Genomic DNA, 23,360 nt, shown 5'->3' with positions numbered 1-23,360 from the left:
ACAATGGCAAGTGGCGGTTAGGCGAAGTTACTGAAGTCAAAACATATGTAAATGAAGAGGAATATCGGATACTCTCTTTCTAGAGTAAAAAGCTTTAAAGATTCTCATGATTTTAGAGTTTTTTCTGTCAACTACTGGAAGAGGACACAACATTACACCAAAGATCAATGAGGACTTATCAGTTCTACTCAATAAAAAAATAGTAGAAGCACTAAGTTATGTTACTTAAGTTTGTTAAAAAATGCATGATTTATTCACAACTTCGATTAGCACGTGTAAAATAAGGTAAAAGTGAATTGAACAACTTGTTAATGTATTTAAATTGTTTATCATTTTGTAATAAACTATTTATTAATTACCAATTTATTCATTCTAATGAGGCGTCATTACTCGTCAAGCCCTTTGAGTAACAAAATAAATTTTATATGTTTTTCAAGTACATAAAATGTACTTACTGCTGTAAACATTTCAAATTTTTACCATCTGCTCCACATGTAGTTTTAGGGGCCCCAAAAATGAGACATTCTCAAAATCTAACGATTTGGCGGCTATTTTTTTAATGAAGGGCAGTCGGTAACAGTCCAATTTTTTTATAAGTACTACTAGTAACTAAAAGTTAAAAGGTAAAAAACAGGTCTGTTATCCTAAGCCCTTCATTATTTATTTTGAGCCCAAAATTTGAAAAAACGACAATTTATAAACATAACGTCAGTAAACATAACAAGATTTGGTTATGTAACAAAATGAATTTTGAGTACACTAAGATGAATTTCCATCTTTACTCTTTCCAAAAAGCCCTTTTTGACTATCTGTACAATGTAAAATAAGAATGCTGCAGCTCATGGAAAGAGTGACGAAAATGGCTGTTTTTACCTGTTGGAGAGTTAGAAAATATTACTAAAGATAAGTTTAAAAAAATATTTTTTGGTAATTAAAAGGTGGGTAGTTATCAAACATCAAATATCATCAAAATCAAAAATAGTGATGCACTGATCATTTGTTAAATTAAAATGGAATATCCTGATTGTAAACATAAGTTCTGGAAAAAAATAATGAACTCATAAAAACAATTTATTTTTTTTAAATTTTAATCAGAATTTTTCATTAATTTTTTTCTATCTTCAAATCATCAGCATACAACCTAAATTTTAATGATGCAAGGTAAATAGGGGTTGAACAGACTGAAACAAATTTCCTGAGCAGAAAACAGAAACTGGGTATTTAATTATTTTTATCAATTACTTTACAATCAAAACTTTAATGAAATTTAACATTTGGGTTAAAAATGTATAACCATTATTAATTAAGTTTTTTAGTTAGTTGAATCCTAAAACTTATATTCCCTTAGTTGATTACCATTATTTATAGTATCAGAATGACTGATTTGATCAGCTAAACACACACACATATTTGATTAACATGTGTACATGCACTCAAGTGAGTCTCTCTCTCTCTTTCTCTCTGTATATGAGAGTGCGCATGAATATGTATGCTTATATAACACAAGCAATAATTTTTTTTTTAAGTACATACAAATCAATTTTATAAATTACATAAAGAAATAATCACATTTTAAAGATAACATTCATACATGTACGTAACTATGACTTTAAACAATAATTATCATGTTGCATTGTGTCTATATTTTTATTTATTTAACTAATATTCTAATATTAATTACCAATCTTAGTCAGTTAATAAAAATTAAATGTGATCACATCTAATATGTCCTTGACCTTCAACTTTTTAATAATTTACAATAATATCAAGTCTAACATATATAAAACTACAGATTTCATTTTAATATAAACCCACATAAATTAAACCTAATAATTTTTTTTTTCCTTTACGTAGACTATATTTATACCAGCCAACATTTAATATAATGAGTCTTTTCTTTAATTCTTTCTTTATACTTGTACAATATATAATCCTTAATGTTAGTAGCCACCAACCCCCAACTTACAAAAATCTTTACATGGAACTGTGCGCTTCACAGTTCCAGCAGTGTGGTGTTTAGCTGTTGTGAACATGCTCACATTGGAAGCTGCATGCAAGGCTGTAAGGGAGAGAGAGCACTATCGCTCCCACAGTGCTGACCCTGGAAGGTATTTTTTTTTTTTACTCCACGTATGCTGTGCTCAAGATCTATATACCATATTCTTGAATGTGATAAAGCGTAGAATTAGATTAGTATCCTGCTTCCAGCTACTCTATTTGATTCATTTTTTTTTGGTTCTTTTATTTTACAGAAAACTTTAACCATGGCCTTGAAAAGGCCCAGAAAAAAATTTTCTGGAGCAGCACCCCCACTAATTTTAGCTACGACCTGCCACTGATAGCAATAAGCATCATTGTTAAACAATAGGCCTGTACCCTACAAATTATAATAAATTATTAACAGCTTAGTCATTTTATAAATATTCATAGAATAGCTAATATTTTTTCGTATCACTGACTAATATTCATATTAATGTTTACTTTTCATTTTCAATAAACTGATTTAGTTCAATTCTTGGCAGGTCGCAGTATGAATGGTATAGTTGTTTCTTTCTGTAATGTGTGGCATGTTAGTTAATGTTGTGTGTATTAATGAATTCATATGGTTTTTTGCAATTTTGTTAGTGAATTTTTTTTGCAATGGCAGAATTTAAATCCATAGATAAAAATAAAAAACTCTGTAGTCAAGCTTGTAAAACAGTTAATAATGTGTACAATTTTATGAAGAAAGAAGCTATAAAGTTAGGAAATTAGAAGATATACATTCAAAAGTGTGAAGAAAGAACTGCTGCAGCTTGTGGGGTTTCAAGAACACAAAGACAAAGTACATCAGCAGTCAACAACTGAAGAACTAGATGGAAATAATCCCAATTAACAGCAAAAGTCATTGGATTTATGGAATATCTTAACAGTAAAGTTCAAGAAATTTCAAAAAGCATGAAATCTTCTAGCAATTCTTTAATTACTCTGAGGCAATATTCTGAGCTACTGTAAGAGGACTGGTATGCGAGTTGTACAACATTTTGGATAAAATATACAGCAACATTACCACAGTTGCTAATATTAGCTACAAAATATTTACATATTCCTGGGAACTCTATACCATCTGAAAGAGTTTCCTCCAAAGCAGACCAAATTCTTTCAGAGAAGTAGGTTGAAACCAAAATGCTGACATGGTAATTTTTTTAAATAAAAATTTATAAAAATAGACAACTGCAGAAACACCTGTTGTTCTGAGAGGATCTGATGGTCTGGATTGGGTAGTGATTACAAATAAGAAAAAAAAACAAAAAACAGCACATCAGCATTATTTTAAGTTTGTTTAATTTATAATTATACTAGAAACACAAGAAGAGAAGACTTAACTGAGAATAATTATTACATTCACAAAATAAAAAAAACAGGAATTCAGACTTTTATCTCAGAGATAATTTTAACTCACAGTACGAAAACACAGCATGCGGACGAGCCTTACAGAGCACAACATTTCACTTAAAAAAATAATCTAATTCTAGCTTTTCCGACAATACAGAAACAGCCGTGAGCATTAAGTAAAACATTAAATAAAGTCTTTAGAAAACTAAAATCTTGTAAAGAGTTTGACGCGACGATATATTGACAACAAAAGAACAATGTACATAGCACCGAAGCTAACACACACAACACACAAAGAGAGCAGATTGGTGACAGCTGATAACGGCATTCGCACACAGGTCAGAATTGTAATAATAAACAACCTTGGGTTGTTGTTTATAACACCATTAACTGATTTGTTGACAAATCCTAGTCCGTTTAATGCGAAATCGGCAAAACTGTGGTTTCTCGAACGTTGTGTCTGCAACCTTGACCAAAGACTGAACACCTACCTGTTTTCACGGTAATTTACCTCATAGTTAAATTTTTTTATGTTACTTCTTATTTTTATACTTTTAATATTATTTATCATATTTTATTAGTAGTATGTATACTAATCTTTCATATTGTTATTTGTTTGGTTAAGTACAAAGCCATATTATTTCAGTTTAATGTGAAAGATGATCTGTAAGTTAGAAAATTTAAATACAGTGAAATTGCTAACTTTTTAATTTAGTAGTGCTTCATTAAAAGACAGTATTATTATTAAAAGTTGTGTTTAATAAAGTATGTGTTATCACATAGATGAAAAAATATACAAGTTTAAAATAACAAGAAATTCAAGACGTTTAAAAATCTAAGCAAGGCAAGGTAAAAGTACAAATGATCTTCGACGAGAAAAGTAGATATTTCTATTTCTAACACAAGTTTTTTTGTAAAGGAAATAAATCACAAAATTTAAATTGTGCTAAATTAACAAAAATTCTAATAAGTACATCAAATAAATAGTATTATATGTACAAGAATAAAAAATTGCTTAATCTAAATAACTGAAATAAAAATACCATTAATAACTACTACAAAAAAAAAATACCACCAACATGAAAAAGGAATTTGTAGAATTTTATAATCACAACAGCAAAACAGTCTTATCTATATTTTCCATAAAATGACACTCCTAGAATGAAAACAGTACTTTTTACATAGACCCCACCCACCTCACAGTAGCTTCTATTTGAAAGCAAGTTTACTAGAAAAATCTAATAATTGTAATTTTTTACTTACAAAATAATAGTTATTACTTAATTAAATTTAATTGCAATAACCTTTAATAAATGTACATGCAAAATGAAAACATTAAAATGTTTTAAGTCTACTGATAAGTTATAACAATTTTTTAAATTGTCAGGGGTTATGATTATTATGATCCTACTCCAGGACCTTCAGGTTCTTCTTATTTTCTGCAGTAATAGATAATTGATATTTTCATTAATAATATTTTATGTAATATAGTAACTAACAACAGCTTATTAAGTAAGCCTTTACTATCATCAGCAGATAAAGCTAAATAATCTCTACTAGTACCTAGTATTCTAGTATCATACAGTTGCATGAGCACAAAAACAATTTTTAACCAATATGTAAAGTAGCTCACCGGGAAGAAATAATATACAAATATGCATAAAAAATGTTAGTAATATAGTTGTGGATACTAATAAGACATTATGTAATAACATTTCACCCCAGCCAATCTTTTCTTACTGATAAGTGAATAAAGAAAAATAAAGTAACCAATTGTTAAAACTCCAATAATTAAAAAAACAATTATTATAAAATAAACTAGAGCACTTCACGGCCCTCATTTGCTGACGTACAATTTTAAAGATTTTTTCATAGCTTAATAAACCATTTTATTAAATGATACATTAAATAAAATATTACGTACATAACCTCTATGCTCCTAAATGAAAAATAAAACTATAATAAGAGCTGGCTGTTTTATTAATAATTGTATTTAGAAAACCTATTATATTAAATGTTTAAATATAAGTAATTAAATATAAGAGTAAACAAAAAACACATCAAATCAAAATCTAAACATTTTAATTTTTATCATTTAACTTATATGTTAACATCATAAACACTAAGAAAATTCTTACATTTAAATGTAAAAAAAAATATAAGTTTTTAATTATCTTACCCTGATGTAAACACCTCTCTTGGAAATGGACATAAACCTGGAAAATAAATATTTATCAAAAATAAATAAAACAAATTTTTATTGAAACAATAAATCTGCAATATCATACAAAAATACAAATTTTTTCTATAATAAATTGTCACTATGTTTTACTTCAGGGCAGAAAACATAATGTCTTTTAACATTGAAAATAGTGTTTCATAAACAATTCACAACAAATGAAGGATACTCTGCAAAAGGATTTTAAACAAAAATTTAACATTTACACAGACCAATACAGTTTTTATTAACTCAACTTCTAAAAACTCATAAAATAAAAAAATAGTAAAAAATAAACTACATGTCTAATCATTTATAAGTGCATAGTTAACTGATGAAATAAGATAAATTATTCCACATGTTTTTACATTCTATGCATTGTGAAACAGTTACATGTTAAAAACATAACTGTGCACATGTGCAAACTTGTACAGCAATAATTTTTTTATTAGAAAATAAAAGCAAAACTTTACATTATATCAGTAAGTTTATATTACATTCAGTCAACTTCAAAAAGCAAAAGTGGTCATATTTTGGTTATATTTTTTAAATATATTTAAAAGTTAAATAAAAAATATTTTTGTTATTAAACATAATAAGAGCAAACAGCTATACTGAACATCAACCTGAAATTTATGTCTTCCTTTTATTGTATGGAAACAGCAATACTAAAATATTTAAGAAAGAAGAAAATAGTAAATGTTTATATGTACACATAATTTATTACATTATATCAACAGACAAATTGCTTTATAATAACATTTGACCAACAAAACAATCAAACAATGCTACTTAGAAAATTTCCCAACTGAATGACTTTTCAAGAAATAAAATGTAAATGGTTAAGTGAAGTTTAAGTGAAGAACTAACCAATTCTTGAACACACAGTTCCAAGTTTTGGGCAAAAAAAAAGGTTTGAGAGCTTCAGATTTCTGCCAAATTATTAAAATGATGGAAATATAATTATTTTTGATTTATTAAGATTACATATAATTTATTTATGATTTGTAATTTAAGTCGTTCTTTTCCTTTTCATTTACCAATGCAACCATATTGAAAATTCTGGGTATTAATGTAATAGACAATCTACCGCTGTAATTAGTTAGTTCTTAGATGATGCTGCTACTGAAACGCATATTGAAATATGTAAAAAAAAAATAATAATAATAAATATAATCTAACCAAACTTAATCTATGCTCGCTAATCTTGACTAGAAAGCCAACTAGTGTATGTTACATTTGGTTAATTATATTTATAAACAAATTAAAATAAAATCTCAACATTCATTCAGAGTAGCCTTCTCATCAATTCAATTTAATTTAGGTATAAATTTAAATAAAGAAAAAAATTGGGCCATGTTTTCATTGCATTTGTGATGATCTTTATAGAATGTTGCTGCTGATCTCTGGTGGCTAGGCAGGCACATAATAATAATTTTTAATTCAGTTTGTGGTTTTTAAAAATTCATAATTTTAAAAAAGAGAAATAAAGCAAACTCTTCATTATCCATGGCATAACAGACACAAAGTAAATTTTATTATTTTATTTATAATATCTTATTTAGGAGGTATCTGATTTTAACTGCTATAATTACTAGCCACTAACAAACACCTACAGCACGTAATAAAACTGCACTATATAACTTATCTGATTAACAAGAACTGGCTTATTTAAAGAATGTGAGGCGTTGCATGTTAAGTAATAACTATCCATGTACCACATAGCCTAATGTTTCATACAATCATTTTCAAATTCTGTCAGAGAAATGCTACCATTACATTACCACAATTATTTTTAAAGTGAACTATTTTCTTTATCAATACATATTATTTAACAATAACAGAATATTGAACACATAAGTGAATCAAGAAACAAGGTTATAATAAAATATAGTAGTCCTGGTAATGCTATTGACATTTTCCTTAAAATCTTAAGATAATTTAAAATTACAATGTAATTTTTTTTATAATAAAATGTTAATAGAGATAAGAACCCATTTCTTGCAACACTTACAAAATCATTATAGAATTTTATTCACACATAAAAAGGAAGTAAAACACTAATAGTGTGTAAATTGCTGTTAATAATTATTCAGTTATTAAACTATTATGTAATCATAATTACATAATATCCCAGACATTACATAATTTAACAGTTAATTGACGATTCTTTATTAATCAGTAAGAGTAATTAATTACCAGCAAATCAATTATATGGACTACTCTATCCCCGTTAAAGTGAGTAAAAATAATACTAACAAAAAGATTAACACCACAACACATCCCACACACAGTACATAGTACGCTTACATCATAATTCACTGTTATAGAATGCCATAAAAATAATTTAACTTCTTTATATTATTATTGCAAAATACTATTATTAAAGCAAGGAAACAAAGTTTCTTTTCAATTTTTGTTGTTATTCTTAAATGATTGACACCAAATCAACAGAAACAGTTTGTTAAAAAAAAATCTACCTATAATGTATCAATAATACATTGTTAAACCACTAACATATTTTTAAATTACACAAAATATCAATCCTTTTATAGAGTATCCAAGTAAGTCTCTATAGGTAACTTACAAAATACTGCCATCTAAAATTATTTTTTTAATTTACCATTAAAGTGCAGTTATTCATTGAAAATACTGTCATTTTATTTTGAATATTTTAAATCCCATAACTCCTGGCTCCCCTGAAATAAACCTTGAATCCTATAGCCTTTTGTATAATTTACCATAAAAGTGCAGTTATTCATTCAAAAATAACTGTTATATTAACTGTTAACTGTTATTAACAGTTACGTTAAAATGTTGAAATCACCTCAAATCAATATTTTGAGATATCTGAAAAACAATATTATTTTTTTATTTTAAATGTTATATTTATCATCCCCTCCCATGAGATGAACATGAACAATTCTTTTCTTCTTGTAATTTTCCTATGTTTAGAGGTGGTCCTGTAATTTCTGAAATTTTCCTTCACTCTTGATAAGGGCTAAAATAAAAAAAACAGATTGAAATAGTCACAAATTTACTGGTTTTGATTATTATGGCTTTAGAATAATATGTCTACAGAAGAATATTGAAAGTAACATCTGAAACAATGCTATATATAACTTTTGCATCACATAATTTTTATTTAATATTATCACATAACGCAATAAAACCAAAAGAAATAATTAATAACATAGTTTAAAATATAAGAAAAAAATTAGGCAAAAAACCATACAGATTAAGTTATGGAATGTAAAAAATAAATAAATAAAGAAAAGTACACAGTTTAAATAAACAATAATAATAAACCAACATCATAATATCAAACATATTTGAAATTAATATATCATATAAAAAAAGTAGCTGTAATTGGGCAAGTTACAAAAATAATTTAATAAAATTTTATTTACAAATGTAAAATAATGCTAAAAAAATTATGCTATTTTTAAGCAATAAATATACTTTTTATGGCAGTAATATGTAAGTTAAGCGCCGTATATTTCCAATTACTGAAGTTATAACCTTCAAATTTTAACTGAAATTTAATAAGCTATTTCATTTAAAACTGATAAAATACTGCTAATCATTAAGTAAAGATATCACAAATTAAGAAGACTAGGCTACTGTATAATATACTAACTTCTTTACATTATACTCACATCTTTTTAAATATGTGTGTAAGTGTGAATGAGTGTGTGTGTGTATGTATATGTGTATATAATGTATGTATGCAAGTGTGTGTGTTTATTTACTATTTTTTTATTAACAGGTAAATGTTTTAGGCCACTTGTTCGCTGAAAAATACTTTATATATATATATATACTGAAGAAGGAGGAAAGACACATCAATAAAAAGATTTACCCTCACAAAATGTGACTCTGATAAACCTCATAATCAATTGACTTTTACTTTCTATTAGCTGCTTCAATAGTAGTAGTATTGCTACTAGTCAAACAATTACTGCATTATTTTCCAAAAATGCTATTAAAAAAAATGTATCGACAAATTTTATTCTAAATATAATTATTTTTTTAAATAATTCCATTTTCATATTTCCATGCACAATCTTCAAGCTTTGTGATGAAAAAGATCTACATTTTATAAGCATTTAAAAAAAATGTTTTTACATGCTCAAAATAATGATTTCTGGCGATTTCAACATTTTAATAATATATTTGAAATAAATGACAGTATCTTGAATAAATTACTGCAACTGTGTTTACAGATTATAAAAAAACATTTTAAATAATATATTTTATTATAATATTTTTTACATTTTTATAATATTTTTAATGAGTAGTAATAAGTTTTGCAATATTTTAGTAGTTTAACAAACCACAGCCTACAATATTACTTAATTTTTTCTTTTGTTTTATATATATATATATATATAAAATAACAACCAAAGGTATTTTCATTTTAAAATTTCAATAAAACTTTGCACACTTCATTATGTTAACTTTATTTATTACAAATCTCAATGCTTTTTTTAAAGTAAATATAAAATAATTAATCTGCATAAAAGTATTTTTTAATTTCATACTTTGAGAGCAGATGTTTAATTGGTGCTTTAGCAACCACCAAAGTAAAAAATTAAAATGGTATGATGGAGTAATGTCTAAGACAGGACAACACCCCACATGTTACTATCATAAGTCAACATTTACTGCCACAAAACAAATGAAGATACTGTCACAGGCAAATATTTGGTGCAGGTAAATAAACACACACAACTTCATGCAGTGCAGTAGCCTACAACACACCTTTAAGAAGCTGATAGCGATAATTGTTTGGAGAGGCCAGACAAAGAAATAATTCTTGGAAAGGGACTCTTACTATACATTTTTGCACAACTTAGCTCATAAATTAATATTATTAATTATCAATTTTTAGGGGTCTATACATAATTTTATAATAAATCAGATACATTTTAGAAATTTTAATTTATCATAAGAAGAAATTGCATTATTTATTAATTGCCTATCTCAATGGAGAAAATGGCATTCTGCCTTTCTTCCAAAAATTCTACATTCAAGTCCCAGTCAGGCATGACATTTTTCAGATGCTATAAAATCCATACTAAAAAAATGCTATTCAAAACATACTAAAACTGAAACTAAACTTGAGGTTCAACAAAACCACAAAACGAACATGTAAATAAATAAATTCAAATTAAACAACAAACATTTAAAATACAAAATACATACAATCAACACAAGTTTTAGATAAAATGCTAATAAATTTACTTAAAGTTAATTTAAAATCAATATATATTACTCTGCAAAAGAAACAATCTGTTATTCCCTCAAAGTCTTTTGTTAATTAATACAGCTTATTAAATTAAAAGGTTTATCTTCTTTTTGTAACATCTATCAAACATAAGCTTTTATACCCATGCAGTGGCTTTTTAAAAAAAGACGCAGTTTAAATAAAGGAGTTCATCATGTATTATTATTTCTAGTAGTGTGAAAATATCCAATTTAATTAGCATAAACAGTGTCTAAATTTGCGTTTGTAAAGCCTTATCAAACATAATGACTTTTTAATTTTAATTGGTTCGTAATGCTCTTACGCATAGAGTTTGTTGTAATTCTTAATATTATTTTTGAGTCACAAAAAATGTTTCCCTGTGCTAATAGTCCAGCCAATTAAGTTTTTACAGATGTAAAATAAACAACAAAATAATAACCAACCTAGTTTTCACATCTAAACATTTTATACTAAATTGTGCACGTATCAATCTTTTGCTCACTTATAATAAAGTCCTGCTTTTAAAATATGAGTATAGCTTCAATAGTTTCACTACAATAGTTTTATAATTAAGATCTATTTTAAGTTTTTTTTATTATCTATAATATGAGCTACTTTAAACTGATAACATCGGGTTTTAATGTGTGTAACCCAAATAGGACTTTGGGTTACACACATTAGATACCCTGTATCTGCAATACAGGGTATCTAACCCTGTATTGCAGATTTGAAGCATCAAAAAGTAACCATTTAATGGTTTGAACCATGTTTGCAAATCCGCGAAGTCGTCCAGATCTCAAAGTTTGTGTATTAATAGTCCAACAGGATACAATTATTCAAGACTAAGACTTTCACTATTCTTAAAAAACAGCAATGCAAAACCAATAAATATTCTGTAATTCAAATTTTACGGTGAAAACAGTTGAAAGTAATTACTATAAAAAAAATAGAATATTTGAAATAGAAAATAAAAATTGTTTATTGTAACACAATAGTTCTAATAGAAAAATAGTAATTAATCCATCAAATCATCAGCAAATAGTACTCAACCAAAATAATAATAGTAACATTTTTGGTGAAAAGTTGTACAGAACCAAAGAAAAATAGTCATCACAAAAAATATAAATCTTAAGTTTTTTTCTAAATAGTCAATAATACTGAAGTAAAAATATTACTTTAAAATGCCAAGCAACAATTAATTTTGAACTAAATAATACATTTTCAATGTATTATTCATTGGATCAGTCATCCAAAACTACAATTTTTATCATCTTAGCCTAAAATCTTCTGTGGAAGGCTACACTTTATATTATGCTTTCTTATCAACCTATGTGTTTCGGCAAATTTTTGTGGATACAAATCTCATTAAATTGATGACCTCTATATTAATCGAGGTCATCAACCTAATATACATAACCAATTAAATATTTTTACTCATTTTAAAACAGATCCATAAAATTACATTTCATTAATAAAAAAATTAGTTACACTTCATCATTACAAGGATAGATTAGGTTATAGTCTATTGATTTATACACCATCATCAGCAGCAGCAACTGAGTATAAACAACATGAATACACAGAAACAGATTCTAACAATGTTTACTCACCTAATAGCACAAATTAAAATCTATCATAAAACCACATACTTCCTTTATTAAAATAATTCATAGAAAGAAGTTAATAATTAACTTCCGTTTTCAACATACATCATTTTTCAAGGTCACACAAAACCTCAATATGTTAAGAGGTCGGGACTTCAAGGTTGCTACTGACCACCTTGAACTGGAATTTCAGAGCTGCTACCTAACTGCTTTTCAAAATATTTATAAAGTCCCTTACCAATTGAACATACCAGGCTACAGCTACAACTTTGTGTAAAATGACAGTTACTTCTATAATAATAGATCAAAGCTGATGAATAAAATAATTTTTTTAAGTACGTTAAGATATAAAATGTTAACACTTCCTTCAAGAAAGCATGGTCCTATCATAAGTGTTTCAGATATTGTTGCCCTTATCATTACATGTGCTGGGTGGTCTACGATTTCCTCACACAAGTGGAGATTTTCTTTACACCAAAAATACACATTCTGGTATATGACATTCTTGTTGGCTAAACAAACTGGTTTTCATGATTGAATACTGGCAAAACATGTTGGAAGAATTTTCCAACAAATTCACCATAAAACCATGTCCCTGTCAGAAAGCTCATTAACACAAGCAGGCTTAAAGATTAAGCAGGTTCTTTGTCCATTATTTTCTGAAATGTTGATTGGGGAATATTCAACTCTAAAAACCTTTTCCTGATAGATTTAAGAAGAGATTGTAAACAGGATTCCTCAACAATATCAGAGCAATTTAGATCTTTTTAAATTGAAGGCTGACCCAGTGAAAAGCACTTTCCTCCCAGCTTCAAAGTATTACTACTGATAGACATCCCTTACCCAAGTACTGAATGAATCTGTTTCTTAGTTTTCATTTGCATTTGTATGCTCATGCACTCAACTTTCTTCAATTAAATACTCAATTGTGTCCATCACTGTAACTTAACACTGAACACATGAAAAATAACAGACTTCTAACAAACCTGGTACTTTGTTGAGTAAATGAAAGCAGCTGATTAACTTTTACAATCACTTGACGACATACAACATTATTAACTGTATGTTACAGGCTGCCATGTTAAGCAACTTGGTAGCCATTCTGTAGAAAATACCTCTCTCTTCCTGTTTAGCCTCCGGTAACTACCGTTTAGATAATTCTTCAGAGGATGAATGAGGATGATATGTATGAGTGTAAATGAAGTGTAGTCCTGTACATTCTCAGTTCGACCATTCCTGAGATGTGTGGTTAATGTAGAAAATACCTACAGGTGTGTAACTTAACAGAGGTCGAAGTTTTTAGTTTAGTCTACAAATAGTTTATTGGCACACTTAGATAATAATTTACAGGTAATGAAAATAATATCCATCCACTTCTATGCACTTCTCAACACTTTTGACATGTTCCTGGCTACTCCTGATAGCTGTACCCTGTCCATTTCCTGGACTGAATTGTAATACTTGTCTTCAATTCCAGCAGGGTGTGTTGGATTGCTCCTATATACACTGTCTTTTCAGTAACTCTCATACAAAGAAGTCTGGACTAGTCAGATAAGGGGATCTTGGTGGCCATAACCCTTTAGAAATAATTCTTCCACCAAAAAAATCCTGTAGCATCTCCATGGTACAAGCTGTGTGAGAAGTAGCACTGTTCTGTTGCAACCAGCAGAGTCTATTTTTTGTGGATGTAAGGGAATCAAAAAAAAATGTGTAGGTTTTCAGTAGCCTAGATCCAATAGTTTTGACTATTAACATATCCACCAAAGTGAAACCATGGTTCATGTCTGAAAAACACTTAATCTAAAATGCCAATGCTGCCTCTAATGAAGTTCTTGAACGACTGACAATAGTGACCCTTTTTAGCATAATCAACATTAGTTAGTTCATAGAAAACCTGCATTTGATACAGATAACATTTTAGCATTCTTCTTACTGTTGTGTGAGCTGAACCTAGTGAAATATTCTTTTCCCGCCTTATAGTCTCTGCAAAGATGTATGAGAATATATTGTAACTGCAGCTTTAATGTCCTGTATAATCTACATCATTAAAATTGGCCAGGTCAGCCACATTTCTGATCCAGTTTCACAAGATTTTTTAACTAACTTCTGAATAATCCTTTTCACTGATACTTCCTCTTCAAATCTTCCCTGAACTTTCACCTACACACGAGATTTCATCTCTAAATAATTTTCCATCACGAATACACATTCTTCAATAGTTAACTGCATTTTAACAATTACACAACCTTGTTCAAAAGCACAAGCTTGACACAGACTGGCAATACCCAAATGTACAGGCAATAAACAGTCCTCCTTACTCCAGTTATACAAACATCTCCTATTTCAACCATCTATGCATTTAATATAAACTACTAACTTTTAAGTTGAACAACACTTTGTATTTATTTCCATATATCTAAAGATTTCTTTAACACTTTGTTTAAATGATGAACTTCAAACCAATATTAAATATTATACAAGAAACCTATCAATTTGTGATAAATTGCTCTCATCAATTTATTTAAATATTTTTTAACTTAATTTTTTTCCCAAACGTAATCAACATCTCATTCCAACCGAGGTTATGATTGATCATTGCACTACAGACTTAATTTCTATTGGTTAGATGGTATATTGCCTACCATGAGATTTAATAGCATTTTCTTGTTTGATGAATTATTTTCAAAATTTAATTTTACTTATATTCATTATTAAATTACACTGAATGAGATGTCAAACTCAATAGAGTTCAACATAGATCTATCTCTAACATACTTACAATGGCATTGGATTGCGTCAGAATGGATGAACATCATAACATATTATGTGTACATTTGTTCATTACTTTCAAGAAAGAAAATTGCAGTGAATCTTGAACACTGAATAAATTTAAAAAAAAAAAAATTGATAAAAGCAAATCACTGTTTATTCAAACTTTGAAAGTTTATTTTTATTTTAAATCACAAGGAGGGCACATTTAAGATACTTTTGGTCAAGCAAAAACATTACTAAGCTGGTGAAGACCTACTGAAAATTTTCTAAGTTAATAGCAATGGCAATATCATTCAAATTACAAAAGCGCAGAATCCACTTTCTGTAGTTAATGGAAGATCATACTTAGAATTTTGTTAAAAAAACATGTTAAAATATAATTTGATACATAACCTAGCCATTCCTAAAGCAATAGTTTTAGAATGCATTTAACACTTACGAAATTTGTAAATGTAACAATTAATGCACAGTGAATTTTCAATAATTACGGTAATTTTTAGATGTTTATTTTATAAATGTAAATTCAATTATTAATCTGTCCCCTCCAGAAAATTAATAATCCAAATCCTAACAGAACGGGCAAATCCGAAATCAACAGCACAACTCGAATAAACCACACTGATAAAAACAAATTAATTTTAATATTCATTTAAGAGATTTCAATCTTATCTTAACAATAACATCTAAAATTAGCACAGAAATAGGTAAGCCCACTTGACCTACGTTAAACGAGAACAGACAAAAAATCCTAAATACCTGCGACCGGCCGTTTTCCAAAATCTTCGATGCTCTTAGAACAGTTCTAGGTAGGGAGCGAGATGACATATGAAGCATTCCTGCCATAGATCAATTTTATTTTTAAAATATCTTTCCTGCATACGGTCACTTCCGAAACCAACAAGCAAAATTATTGCCGATCCTAAAAAAGGAACGAGAGGTGATAATCAGAATTGCCACCATACATGTTTCATGCTTCAAATTCACTGAAATAATGAAAATATAATAAGGTAGAATTTACGCTAACAGAGGAGGTTAATACGTTAAATGTTTCAGTAAATTTTAATTAAAAATCGTAAGTGATATGAAATATTATAATTTATATCAGTCGCTATACTAGATTAATCATATTAGTAGCATAATTTTTTTTTTAATATGTTCACTGTCGCACAGAGAAAAGTTTCGTACATTAATTAATTACTTTTTAATATTTCACAAAAGAATATTTTTCTTCTTTTAATTATTAAAAATCGATATATTTTCAATCAAAGGACGGATAATTTTTCCCTTTGATTTAAGGTTATGAAAGACATAATAGATTTTACAAATATTATGAGTTTTGTTTCTAGTAGTTCTCTTTATGGCAGGGAACTATAAAAATTTTCTTCGTTTGCTTGAAAAGTGGCCGATTGATGTTACTAAAAAGAAAAGGTACTGTGTTAGAACATTTATTTTATGTAATCATTCGAAATAATATTTTTATTGTGTTGTAAGTTAAATTTTCATATTAGAAGAAAATATTTTTTATTGTGCAGTGGTTTAAATTGTATTTTCAGATATGAAATATCTGTTAGCATTGGTTAGGTTAACAGAATATGATACAATAATTGCGATATATTTTGAAATGATTCATTTACTTTTACAGAAGATTTGTTTTCTCAAATTAAAATCATTCTGCTACACAATTACATTTTGTTGTTATTATTCTAACTCTAATACTCAAGAAGATTTTTTTTTAATGTAGTGTATACGTTAGTCTTTAAAAACATTGATGACATGTTTACAATCATATTACAGTGTTTCTACTGAGATTTAGTTGTAACAAGCTTTATACTCAGCATAAAACATAGATTTTTCTATCATGTGATTAAGCATCCATCCTATTACTGATATCATTAAGCAGTAAATAGCCAGGAAACCACTCGCTCAAAGTATCTATCTGACTTAATATTCTGAACTGGTTTGATTTTTAACAACATGGGTATTCCCGTGCTGTAATTAATTACTTTTACAAGTAAAAAAGTTTTTGTAAATTTCATCTATATGGAATAACATTCAGATAAATAAATAAACCATTGATTCATGTTTTAAGTAGTTAGTAGATGAAAAATTTGGTAAATGTAAACAAATATTCTGTAATCAGTTTAATAAATATTTGTTCAACTGAAAAAGCCCAATTTCTAAGTGGAATTTTGCTCTCAGAAATCTTTTTGTAGCTATTATTTAGCTCTTTTAGTTGTATTGCAGGTTGTCAAATAGTATAAATTATGTCTTGTGATTATTGATTTAATGTTATTTTGTAAGAAAAATATGTTTTGATTGTTCCAAAAGCAATATTTTACCAACACAGACTCCTAAAAAAAAATATCTTATTCATGACTGGTACCATAGTAGAGCCAAAAAGATCATTTTTAGTGGGTGAATTAGTTTTTAAATAGAAACTTTTTGAGATTATCAGTAAGCAATACCATTCATCTAAGCAAGAAGAGGTTGAGATCGCATATGATTAATCATACCATTATTTAATTTAAAAATCCATATTCCAACTTTTTTTTTTTAAATTTGGTTTAAAGAGATGTGTATATACAGTTAATATTTTGTATTTGCAGTTAATAATTCTTAAAAATGTACCAAGAATAATTTTTACCACCTCGTAATGAGGGAGTAGTATATATGGGAGTATAGAACAATGTAGAAGGAAATGAAGGTATATTATTAACTGAATAATAGTGTCATTAGGAAAAGAGTCTTATTCATCATTAAAAAATGAGAATATTTAAATGATCTTAGCTGGAATGTGTTTGATAAGTCCATGAAAAATGAAGATATATTGTTGTCTTCTAAAAAAGGAATATTTTTTATTTTTAACATAATTTCCTTTCAAGGCTAGTTTTCATTCAAGTTTTTTTTATCCCATCCGTTATAGTATGGTTTATCTAGGTCTTAAGAACAGCTAGATGTTTTGGCAGTAACTTCATCATTTTGCGTAAATCGCTTTTTAACATACCACTTTATATTTGAAAACAGATAATAGCCAAAAAGTATTAAATCTGATAAGTAGGAGGATGCAGAAGAATTTCATAGTTCGATTTCAGCAATTATCTGTCAACAATCATGAAAGGGTGAGATGGTGGATTATCTTCTGTTTAACTTTCTTTTCCATCAACTGAGTTCTTTTTTTTATTTATTTCCACATTTAGACCAAGATAGATAATATTTCTTTGTTATCATTTTATCCTTCTCCAGAAAAAATTCTATGACAGTTACATCACAAGTATCTGAAAAGACAGTTGGCATCACTTTCTAGTTCAAACACTTTTCACCTTATTTGGAATCCCCAACAGGAACCCACTGTTTTAATTTTCCCTTGGTTTCAAATAGGTAGTGATGTTTCCAAGTTTCATTAGCTATTATGAAATGGCAAAACAATTCCTCTCTGTTACATTAAAACACCCCTAAACTTTGCTTGTTCATACTTTTAATCAGTTGTGAGCAAACGCTGCATGCAGCTTTTTATTTGAGATGCTACTGTCTTAGCAATTTCACACACTTGCAGTTCGGCATTAATCATCATATGGATTTTTTCAATATTCTCTGTAGTTTATCCTCAACAGGCCGTCTGGAATGATCACGAACATTTGTGTTCATATGACTACTCCAAAAATAACCAAATCGCTTGTAAATTGTTCTGATGGAGTGACTCGCCATACTATTTGTCCACCTTGGCTTTAATTTCTTGTGTGGTTTCCCTTTCAAAAAATAATGTTTGATCATATAAAATTTTCTTTCATTCATTTTTCACAAATTGCAATTCTTGTTCAACTCAGATGACACCAATTCCAGAATTATGAGTGTATCTTGGTGAAACCAGCTGAAAGATGCAGGAAACTAAGAATAAGCTCAAACATACTATGACTGACATCTTTTGATTTTTCATGTACATCAAATATGTCTTGTACATCAAACATGCAGCTTAGCTCAAGAAAGTAGTAACAAATAAGATATCTAAGGAGAGCAGTAGGAAAAACAAATGGAGAAATGATCAAATTAGAAAAGCAATGAGAAAATGAAGAGTGATGAAGGAAGAAGATTGCAAGAGGTAGAAATTTGTGATTGTTCATCTACAAGTAAGCTCAAGAAAAAAAGGTTGAATGTAACCAATGTAAATTCTTTTGACAGATCAGTCATTTGTTGGACTGTTAACTTTTATACAAATAAATGTATTGTTTATATGATTCACAACAAATTGTGAATAATTCATTTAATGAAATAAAATCTAGTTTCAGAAAGCTCTTACTTGACATATAATTTTTAAGAGAAAGCAGGGAACTAACATATAAGCAACCTCACATAAAATAAAAACCTTCTTTTTTAAAAAATATGGAGTTTTAAGTTGGGCTATCATCTATATAGATGAGACTATATTTGAAGTAAAATTCAAATGCTGAATATAGGGCTTGTGTAACAATTTACTGATTAGACACACCGATGGATGGTGAAATGAGTTTTAAACATGCTTACAATGAGGCAGATTTAAGTCATTATACAAAGAATTATCATAATGAAATGACATTTAATAATTAACTACTTATGGTGGCTCCATGAAAAACTTTTAAGTTTCTAAATTGAAGTTCTTTGATTACTGCAGAAAGCTAGAAGAAAAAGTGTGAGCATTTATACAAAATTAGAAACAAATAGAGAAAATATGAACAATCTATGGTTTACCTCAGAGAAAATATGAACAATCTATGGATTACCTCAGTGATTCATTTATAATTTTAGTTGACAGAATAATTGTGATAGCTAAAATGCTCTTTGGAAGAAGATAATGTTTATCAAAATTTGTAAACTATTTTTCTGACATTGCTTCCATTTAGATGAGTCAACATCAGATTGACTAAAATATATTTTAAATTGACATTTTTATAAATATAATTTTTTTAAATAATATCTATGAAATAAATTCTAATTATGAGTATTATTGTTCACTGGTCTAATATAAACTAAAAATAAATTTTATGAGACTATCATATTATGAAAAATACTTAGTTATTTTCATTTTTATAATAATGTATGTTTTACTTTGCAGGGATATTGGAGTCTTTATTAGAGAGCAAGTGAAACTTAATTTTACTTCTGGAGGAATTAATTCAACAATAGATCAAGAAAAATGCGATAGAGCTTTTTATAGTCTTAAAAGATTAGTTGATAATCATTATAAAAAATTATATCATAGATCTTCATTTTCATCAGCAACTGGATTAAATGCTGAACAGTGTAAAACTGTATTGTCAGATGAATTTTTAGATAATCTTGCTGAACAAAGAAAAAAAATAATAATTAACATACTTGACAAACCACTTCCAATAAAAAAAGTAAATAAATAATGAATTCACTTACAACTGGTCATTATTTTAATTTGTTTAAAAAATCAACAAAATTTTTTTTTAAACGATGGCAGAGTACAATAGCTGTTCCAATTAAATGTGAAAGTACACCTCATATACCAGTAATGAAAGAAAATGTTCTAAAATACCTTGGTTTAAAACCTCATAGTGTGTTATTAGATATGACATTTGGAGCAGGAGGTCATACAAAATCTGTTTTAGAATCTTCTCCTCATGTAATTGTATATTGCTTAGATCGAGATCCAGTTGCGTATAATTATGCAGTTGAATTAGAAAAAACATATCCTTCCCAAGTAATTCCACTTTTAGGAAGATTCAGTGAATTACCACATTTATTTAAAAAAATTGGTGTAAAACAAAATTCAATTGATGGTATTTTATTTGATTTTGGTTGTTCATCAATGCAGTTTGATGATCCTAAGAGGGGATTTTCTGTAAGTAAAGATGGTCCATTAGATATGCGTATGGATGGTACTCGTTTTCCAGATAATCCAACAGCAGCTGATGTTTTAGCTACTGCTGATGAAAATGATTTATACAAAATATTTAAAATATATGGTGAAGAAAAAAAATCTAGAAAAATAGCAAGAGCGATTGTTGAAGCACGGTATACTTTTATTTCATTACAGTCTACCCAAGAATTAGGTGATTTTGTTGCATCTCTGTTTGAAAAAGAAATGCGATTAGATAAACTAAAAAGAAAAGCTCATACAGCTACAAAAATATTTCAAGCATTACGAATATTTGTAAATAATGAAATGAATGAAATTAATTATGCTATGATATTAGCACATAAATACCTAAAAATAGGAGGAAGATTAGTGACATTAACATTTCATTCACTTGAAGATTGTATTGTAAAAAGGCATCTAACTGGCAATGTATCTGATAACTCAATTAACATTCTACCTGCAAGATATATTAGTTATAATACTTGGCATGATAGTGATACAATGGAAGAATTAATATCTTCTTGTTGGAAATCTGTTAATAAACATGTTATTACACCATCAGATTATGAAGTACAACAAAATCCTAGAAGCAGATCGGCTAAATTAAGAGCTGCAATTAAAATTAAATAGCAATCATAAAATCTCCTTTTAGATATATTACCAGAGTTATTACATTAGTAAAATTTATATGTTTTACAGGATGTTTATTTTAGTCTGTGCACTAGTTTGCAGCAATTTACTCTGTAGTAGAGTTATATGTACGTTTTTTTATTATATCAATGATTGTTAATTAAAATACTAATTATACACTTTGTAACATCTGTTAAATAAATATAAAATTTTCTTACAATATTGACCTCAATATCTTATAATTTTGTAGCTATTTCAAGCAGATGATTTACATCATTTAAAAATTGTTTGGATTAGCAGTTCTCAACCTAAGAATGCATAAAGATTTTTGGGATAAACAATGAAATCATGAAGCAGTAAAATTGCTGCCAATTAATTTCTGAAAACTGAGTGGTGAAATGTGTACTAAAGCTCATCTTTATACACATCTGCCAACTCTCATTCCTTAATTCCTAACTTAGAGCCTAATCTACCAGAATTACATAACTGATTGCCCATTAATATCTATTTATACAGCAACAAGTTGATGTCAAATAATAGTTACTGATGGATGATAAGTGTGTGAAAAATGGCATCTCTGACTAAGAATTGGATCTAGAACTTTCAGATGAAAGACAGTCTACCACTCCATCTTATAGAGATCAGTAATTTAAATTAAAAAATTATACATTTTTTAAAAATATGTAAGTAATTTTTTTCTAATTATCAATATATGTAATTTAAAAATGCAAATGTATTTTAAGCTTTTATTATTTTGCCAATATACTATAACTGTTAACCACACCAGGGATGTGTTTTTAACACGCACTCAGAAGTTTGCAAAGTGTGAAAGGTTAAGAACGACTGGTTTAGATGAATAAGAATTATTTTATAATAGCAGACCTGGTAATGCCTTGCTATGGCTAGATTTCAGTATATATATATATATGTGTGTGTAGATTAAATGAACACAAAGTTTGATAAGACATTAAAAAACTGAACACTACGAAATTTCACAAAATTTAACGTTTCACTTTATAGAAGTCAGAATGTAAATAAATCCAGTTGACAAAACAGCACTACCAACCGGATTTAAATCAAACCACGCTCTAAACACAGTAGTCTGTGAAAAGTAATTTTTGAATGAAAGGAGTTATGGCTGCAAAATCATCACAATCAATACTGAACATTAAGAAACTTACAAATCATTACAGAACTTCACAAAATTTAATCTTTCACTTTATACAAGTCAGAATGTAAATGAATCCAATTGTCAAAGCAGCAGTATCTATCGGATTTAATTCAAACTACTCTCCAAATTCAGAAGTCTGTTTAAAATACCCCAACTTTCTTTCTGGTCAGAATGAGGATTTCAATAGCTGGAATCCTTCTCTGGACAATGCGGATCATTTTGCAAAAACCCGCGTGTAAATCAGTCAGTAGTTTTTTAGTTTATAGCGGATACACATGTGAACATTGCCTTTATTTATATATATAGAAGAAGAAAGTCTGTATATTTGTTTGTTTCGTAAATATCTTGCCACCAAGTGTGTATAGTTTTTGCAAAAAAACTTTCTTTTCATATAATTAATATATATTCTGAATATGAGCCAAATCGGACCATAAATGCAATTTTTCCAAATATTTCAACCCCAGCAGGTCCATTTTTTGCAG

At 28.0% G+C, this 23,360-nt stretch overlaps 3 protein-coding genes across 3 annotated transcripts in view; 2 read left to right on the top strand and 1 right to left on the bottom strand.

Annotated features, from left to right (window-relative positions):
• The window catches only part of LOC142325124 (dihydrolipoyllysine-residue succinyltransferase component of 2-oxoglutarate dehydrogenase complex, mitochondrial), a 56,151-nt gene extending 39,993 nt beyond the window's left edge, over positions 1 to 16,158 (bottom strand). Inside the window, exons 1-2 of the mRNA XM_075366484.1 lie at positions 15,977 to 16,158; positions 5,555 to 5,591 (exon numbers count right to left, since the gene is read on the bottom strand). Of these exons, the coding sequence (XP_075222599.1) occupies positions 5,555 to 5,591; positions 15,977 to 16,063 (124 nt within the window). The 5' untranslated portion in view covers positions 16,064 to 16,158. The remainder of the gene's footprint in view (positions 1 to 5,554; positions 5,592 to 15,976) is intronic.
• Positions 16,159 to 16,429: 271 nt separating this feature from the next.
• On the top strand, positions 16,430 to 20,604 carry LOC142325123 (ubiquinol-cytochrome-c reductase complex assembly factor 2). Its single transcript, XM_075366482.1, has 2 exons — positions 16,430 to 16,648; positions 20,307 to 20,604. Exons 1-2 carry the CDS (start codon positions 16,578 to 16,580, stop codon positions 20,602 to 20,604), a joined length of 369 nt encoding a protein of 122 aa, XP_075222597.1. The 5' UTR covers positions 16,430 to 16,577.
• On the top strand, positions 20,604 to 21,927 carry LOC142325122 (putative methyltransferase-like protein 15 homolog). The gene has a single exon (XM_075366481.1). It carries the CDS (start codon positions 20,604 to 20,606, stop codon positions 21,705 to 21,707), a length of 1,104 nt encoding a protein of 367 aa, XP_075222596.1. The 3' UTR covers positions 21,708 to 21,927.
• The last annotated feature ends 1,433 nt before the right edge of the window (positions 21,928 to 23,360 follow it).

The sequence above is a fragment of the Lycorma delicatula genome, chromosome 5 (genome assembly GCF_047948215.1).
Source record: "Lycorma delicatula isolate Av1 chromosome 5, ASM4794821v1, whole genome shotgun sequence".
NCBI lineage: Eukaryota > Metazoa > Arthropoda > Insecta > Hemiptera > Fulgoridae > Lycorma > Lycorma delicatula.
Note: the sequence above shows the minus strand (reverse complement) of the source record. Positions and strands in the feature narration are given on the sequence as shown.